The sequence below is a fragment of the Pyrus communis genome, chromosome 6, assembly GCF_963583255.1.
Source record: "Pyrus communis chromosome 6, drPyrComm1.1, whole genome shotgun sequence".
Classification (NCBI taxonomy): domain Eukaryota; kingdom Viridiplantae; phylum Streptophyta; class Magnoliopsida; order Rosales; family Rosaceae; genus Pyrus; species Pyrus communis.
The window spans coordinates 2,998,867-3,005,521 of NC_084808.1; the positions used below are offsets into that span (position 1 = coordinate 2,998,867).

The window sequence follows — 6,655 nt, forward strand, 5'->3', positions numbered from 1 at the left end:
TCATGAGAGTCGGGGTGACCACTTATAACTCCCCCTAAATCACACTCCAACCAACCCAGATCACCCACAGTCTCACTCTCCCCCTGGTGATCTGAAGGGGACGGTGAAGAGGAATAAAAATACTCGGATTCAGAAAAGGTAACATCCATAGTCACATACATATGGCGGGTTCCAGGATGGTAACATTGATAGCCCTTTTGGTGAGGAGAAAAACCCACAAAGACACACCGAAGAGCACATGGATCAAGCTTACTACGATGTATTTTGTGAATATGAACATACACCACGCAACCAAACACACGAGGCGTGAGAGTGTTGGTGGACACCACGGGGACATGTTTACTGAGCATCTGAAGTGGGGTTTGAAATCCCACAACACGGGATGGCATACGGTTGATGAGATAGATAGCATAAGTGACCGCTTCCGGCCAAAAACGCTGAGGTACAGATGCACCAAGGATCAATGCCCGAGCAGTTTCCAAGATATGACGGTTTTTCCTCTCGGCAACCCCATTTTGTTGAGGAGTGTGAGGACACGTCGTTTCATGGAGAATCCCATGAGTACAAAGAAATTAAGACAACTCAGAATTAATATATTCACCTCCATTATCAGAGCGGAGAACTTTAATACTCGAGGAATATTGTGTCTTGATCATCTGATAGAAAGACTGAAACACCAGAGCAACATCACTCTTATGTTTAATCACATATAACCAGGTCATACGGGTGCAATCATCAACAAATGTGACAAACCATTTAATGCCAGAAGCCACACTTACAGGGGAGGGACCCCAAACATCAGAATGCACAAGATCAAACGGAAATGCACTTTTATTCATACTTGAAGGAAACGAAACACGATGGCTCTTAGCAAGAATACATACTTCACAATGTAAGTCTGATTCATTTATTCCATGAAATAAACTAGGCAACAAGCGCCGTAAATAACCAAAAGAAGCATGGCCTAAACGGCGATGCATCATCCAGACGTCCTTTAATGCACGAGTAGTAGATGTTCGAACCGCAGCAGCTCTTCCTGGAACGACATCATCCACATAATACAACCCCTCTCTCTTAGTGCCACGCCCAATGATCTCCTTGGTCTGAATATCCTGAAGCAGACAAAAAAATGAATATATTTATACAACACAGTCCAACTGTTCCGTGACTTGCGGAATAGAGAGTAGGTGATGAGATAAAGATGGAACAAATAAACAGTGATGCAAAGAGAGAGATGGTGTAAGACACACGGTGCCTGCTCCATTAACCGAAGCAGTAGTACCATTAGCCGTCTCCACACATGTTCTACGGGGCTTGGTCATATACTGAAACAAATTTTTATCATAGCTCATATGATCCGTTGCACCAGAGTCTAGAATCCAACCTGTATGATGAGCAGTGTCGGAGGCTAAGAGAACACGTCCTGCAGTACCTGTATTTGAAGATGGTTCACCAACAGTCGTACGAGTCAATAATGACTGACTTGGCTCACCAGATTGCACCTCGGCTCCTGTGATACTGCTCGGTGTGGTAGCAGCAAAGGCTGCCCGTCCACTAGGAGAACTATTATTCCCACGCTCTTTTTCCCGCAACCGTTTCTTCAACTCCGGAAACCACTCGGGTACTCCATGCTTTGCAAAGCATGTATCTTCGGTATGGCGGGTTTGACCGCAAAAGGTACATTTTAAATTATCTTTGTTTTCCCGGTTAAATGGACGAGACTTCAAAGATGAGTTCGACACACTCCCGGAAGGGGAATTGGCAGGAAACCGTGACACCATAGCAGCTGCAGATCCTCCTCCTTGGCTGCCAACATTACTTCCACCCATCATAGTTGCGTGACGTTGAGCTTCACGCCTTACCATAGAGAACACCTCCTCAACAGACGGAAGAGGCTGAATTCGTAAGATGTCACTACGAACCTTATCAAAAACATCATCCAAACCTGCCAGGAAGGCATACACACGGTCCAACTGGACCTCATCTCGCAGCGTCTTCAAATCATGAGCACACTCCATCTTAATCGGCCTTCGTTGATTCAACTCTTGCCACACAGATTTTAGATCAGCGTAGTACACCCCAACTGGACGTCCTTCCTGACGAAGTCGAAACGACTTAACCTTCAACTCATAGATTTGAGAGATATCAGAACCATCGTAGTATGTTCGAGCAACCTCCTCCCATACTTCTTTGGCAGTACGAAGGTGAATAAAAAAACTCATGATAGCCGGCTCCATGGAGTTAATCAGCCATCCTTTCACAATAGCATTCCCAGTCTCCCATGTCTCAAACTCGATACTGTCTTCACCTGGTTCCTTGATGCTCCCCGACACAAACCCCTTCTTACCACGTCCTGCAATATGCATCTCCAATACTTTGGACCAAAGCCGGTAGTTCGATCCATTAAGCTTCACTGCACTCGGCACTGCCGAGGCATCATTCTGGATTATCACCGAGTTCAGAGGAGCGGAATTATTGGTAAGACCTCCACCGAGTCCCGGTTTCTGCCTCGAGCCCCCATCTTCTACGTTCACCATATTTCTTTATTTCAACGCGCAGCAGCACTAATACAACAAGGATAGAAAGTGCACAGTCCCTGCGAATCACAGCAGCAACAGCACGATGAGATGTTTTCCTACTAGGGTTACGGTACCAGGCTCTAAATACCAAGTAGAGAATATACGGCAGGAATAATTCTTGTTATTATTCTCATTAAAAACAGGGATATATATACAACCCTAGTTACACAATCCTAATTACATAAGGAAACAAACTTTACATTCCTAAAGGAAACCTAATACCGTGTGACTCACGCTAACATTATTTACCAGAGTGAACATGCCAAGAAACAATCATTTCAGCACTTGCAAGGTATATCATTTTCTCACGCTTGAACAGTAACAATACATAATTCAATAAATTGATTGTTCATTTAGCTGTAAATTTGATCTCAAAAAATTTTCAAGTTGTTCTGGACTTTAATTTCAATGATTACCCAGTATCAGTTGGTTGTTGGTTAGCATTTGTTTTCTCAAATTTGGACTCTGAACGGTTAAATCTCTATTCAGTTTCTTTTGCTCAGCTCTTGCTCACTCTTGAGGTACTTGTCGTAGGATTCCGTTTGTTGTTGCTGATCTGCAGGTAAAGCTTCAATTTCAATATAAAGTTTCTATTTTTCTTCATTTCTGGGATTTAGGTTTATATTTCAGTAATTCCATTTTTCTGCATCATCCGTACCCCCTCTCTCCCTTCATTATGAAGTAATTTAATTTCAGTGATTACTCAGTATTAACTGGTTGTTGATTAGCATTTTTTTTTTAATTTGAACTCAAAACAACTGAATCTGTATTTGATTTCTTTTGTTTTGTGTAAAAGGGGTTTGGACAATGTGGAAGAAAGAAATGTGTATTCAAGTTCTTCGATAATGAGTACCATTTATTTGAGAACGATAAGGTTAGATTATCTTTCCTCACTTACCTTACAATTGTCCGTAAGGCATACAATGTAATAGTTATTGTGTTCAATTTGCATTTGTAGTTCTTTTTGAAGCATTGTTTTAATGCTGTATTATTTGCTTACGCTTCCATTTCCCTATTCTTTTTATTCTTTGATAAGCTTCAAATTCTTTGTCTGTTTAGATTAATCAAATATGATTTAGTTCATTCAACAGTATAAAACATGTATCATTTTATTATGAGTTTAAAAGTTATGATTTGTGTTTTTTAGTACTGTTCTAGCATTTCGTACAAGCGATTTGTTCACACCTAATTGAAAACGTTTCATTTGCTCATAATTTATTAATTCACTAAGTACCCATATTTATACATACATTAATCAATTTTTTTCCAACATGTGTTCATACTAAACTTGGTTTTTTAGCAACTACTTCAACGTCTTGGCATACCTGTTTTAAAAACAAATGGAGGGACTGCAACACTGTGTTTGCAATAGCATCTCACGATGATGCATCCGTATTTGGGGCCAAGTGTGCAATAAAAGTTTTTTCATGCAATTCCACAGTAAGTGTTAATATCTCTTGAAATTTAACTATCCCCATCTTGAACAATATTTTCTGGCTTATCTTATTTAATTTTTATACATTATAACCAATATATCTTCTGTGTTTAATTATCTCTATATCTCAGATATCAAAGCTGGTCTTGATTTCAAGAACAACTTGTCCAAGCTGGTCTTCATTTTGTTCAAATTTTTAATGAAGATCAGATATCAAATTGGTATGATATTCACCTCTCTTTCCTCAACCACTGCAACAAGCACATTAAGACAAACTGTTACTGCCAGTATAACCTTCTATTCTGTTGGATTTTGGTTATTTTAGATCCTCCAAGATGAAGGCTTTCAATATAAAAGGATGGTTCAGAAACACCAAAACATTGCAGATATCACTGGAGGTATCACAAAAAGTATCTTCTCTATTACACTCCCATTGTTCAATTTTTGTTTCAATTTCTTCACCTAGACAAACAAATATATGTTTCTGTTTCTTATTTTCCAACTCAAATATTGTAAATCTAAATTAGCTTAATAGTCTTAACATGCATCTGAAACTCATTTGTGCAGAAAAGAAACATCTCATTTCAACCAACTCAAGCCAACAAAACTTTTACGGCACTTAAAAACATTATCCAAACTCCCAACTCAAGTAAGTCCTCACTTTCCATATGCTTCTTATTTCTTGATATCTAAGCAGCTCACATAGTTTTTAACCATTAGATCACACGATTTACCATCCACAATTACATAGTTTTTTTATTATTTATATAAATTCCTTTTTGTCCCCAGCAACATGATCTCACTGCATGCTTCAGCGATGTTCTACAACGAAAAAAATTGCTTCTTTGATATACTCATTTTGTGGGATTTCAATGCCGAAAACCACTTACTTTCAATCTTTTCAAACAAAGCTTTGTAAACTAGCAACAAACAAAAGAAATTGTTTACTCTCTTGATGTCAATCTGTTTAGATTGATCAATGTTATCCTCCACTTTGAAACCTATGTTATGGCTCTATTAGTCTCAACTTAAACTCTTCTAGAAACTTAGAGATGCATTCATTAATTCAAATTTATCTATTGCTCAAAGCTTAGATGTTTTCTGGTTATACTAGATTTAACTTTGGCAATCTTTCAAACATAGTCACGCAGCAACGAGCGGGTATCTCTATCTAGTAAACTCTAAATATTAGTGTGTCTATTGTTTTGATGGGATGCGCATTGTACAAAGCTAGTTTCAACAATCCAACCGTCAAACTTGTTTGTACATGCTTCAAGATCGCATACGCCAAAAATTGCAAAGAACAAACATTAAGATATCAAGTAAAGGGACAAACATTTTTGATGGCTATAAACCAAAAATCACAATTTAACGGTTATTTTAACTCCGATTTTAATGATTTTTTTACGGTTACACTATTTAACCCTATATGAATACAATGAACTAATTCGATCGTCAGTTTAAAGCATTTACAGAAGTGGATACCACAAAAGAAAAAGGCAATGCAAGCAAAATAGCTTTGCACGACGAGGTACAGCTATGTTGCGCAAAACAGCTTTGCGTGATGCATGCGTACCTACGTCGCGCAAATTTTTTTATTTATTTATTTTTTTCCCCTTTTGCTTATGAGTACAAAATAAATAAATTAAAATATACTTAGTAAATATATATACCATTGAACTTGATAGGAAATGAATTTTACGAAATTAGTTTCAATGATTCAATCGTCAAACTTGTTTGTATATATTTCCAGATCGCATATGCCAAAAATTCTAAAAAACAAACATTCAGAGATCAAGTAACAGGACAAAACGTTTCGACGGTTATAAACGAATAATCACGATTTAACGGTTATTTTAACTCTGATTTTGATGATTGTTTACAGCTACACTCCTTGACTCCATATGAATACAACGAACTAATTTGATCATCAATTTAAAATATTTACATGAGTGGATACCACAAAATCTCATGTTATACTTGATGAAAGTATAAATAAAATCTAAGTTTTAGGGAATCTATCGTTTTGATGGGATACGCATTGTACAAAGTTTTTCACATTAAGAAATTGAAACACTTGACAAGCCCCAATTTTCATAGAACAAAGAATGAACACATCTATCACTACATTAATCATGGATTTAATTTTCACATATTTTAATCCCAACAGGTAATTAGTCATTCACAAACAAGCAAAAAAGATCAAAATTTTCAATATATTGGGTAATATTAACCAAAATTTCAATAAAATCATATATAAAAAAATGGAAGAATACCAAAATTTCAAAACAATTTTGTGGGACGCAGGGTTCACCTACGTCGTGCAAAGTTGGGAAAAAACAGTAAAGCATTCTTAATTTGGTGCCAAAATCTTGCGCGACGCACAAAACGTTGCTCAAATATACTTTGCGCAACAAAATTTGCTGTGTCGCCCAAATTGCCATCGTGCAAACATGTTTTTGTACTAGTGGCACTTACCCTACTACTGTGGCAAATACAATGGTGATTGCAGGGACCAGATTAGCCATTGCATTTGCTATTGTTTAAGAGGATAAATACAGGCCTCAAAATAAGCATTCTGATTGGCAGTTACTCTGCAAATGAAAAATCATTACACAAAATGTGTTTCAGATCATCAAAT

At 37.4% G+C, this 6,655-nt stretch overlaps 1 protein-coding gene and 1 long non-coding RNA gene across 2 annotated transcripts; one reads left to right on the forward strand and one right to left on the reverse strand.

Annotated features, from left to right (window-relative positions):
* Nucleotides 1-742: 742 nt before the first annotated feature.
* LOC137736481 (uncharacterized) lies at nucleotides 743-2,643 on the reverse strand. Its single transcript, XM_068475745.1, has 2 exons — nucleotides 1,433-2,643; nucleotides 743-1,112 (listed from the first exon to the last, which is right to left on the reverse strand). The coding sequence occupies exons 1-2, from the start codon at nucleotides 2,535-2,537 to the stop codon at nucleotides 1,075-1,077; spliced, it is 1,143 nt and encodes a 380-aa protein (XP_068331846.1). The 5' UTR covers nucleotides 2,538-2,643; the 3' UTR covers nucleotides 743-1,074.
* A 176-nt stretch (nucleotides 2,644-2,819) lies between these two features.
* Nucleotides 2,820-4,424, forward strand: LOC137736461 (uncharacterized). Its single transcript, XR_011068750.1, has 3 exons — nucleotides 2,820-2,871; nucleotides 3,069-3,141; nucleotides 4,340-4,424. It is a non-coding gene; the product is annotated as an uncharacterized lncRNA (long non-coding RNA).
* The last annotated feature ends 2,231 nt before the right edge of the window (nucleotides 4,425-6,655 follow it).

What these genes read in the sequence shown, in the direction of transcription:
- LOC137736481 (XM_068475745.1), bottom strand. Translation starts at nt 2,537, where the DNA reads ATGGTGAACGTAGAAGATGGGGGCTCGAGGCAGAAACCGGGACTCGGT. An exon ending in TGAACCATCTTCAAATACAG is followed by an intron (nt 1,113 to 1,432) that starts GTACTGCAGGAC and finishes TGTCTGCTTCAG; the next exon opens with GATATTCAGACCAAGGAGAT.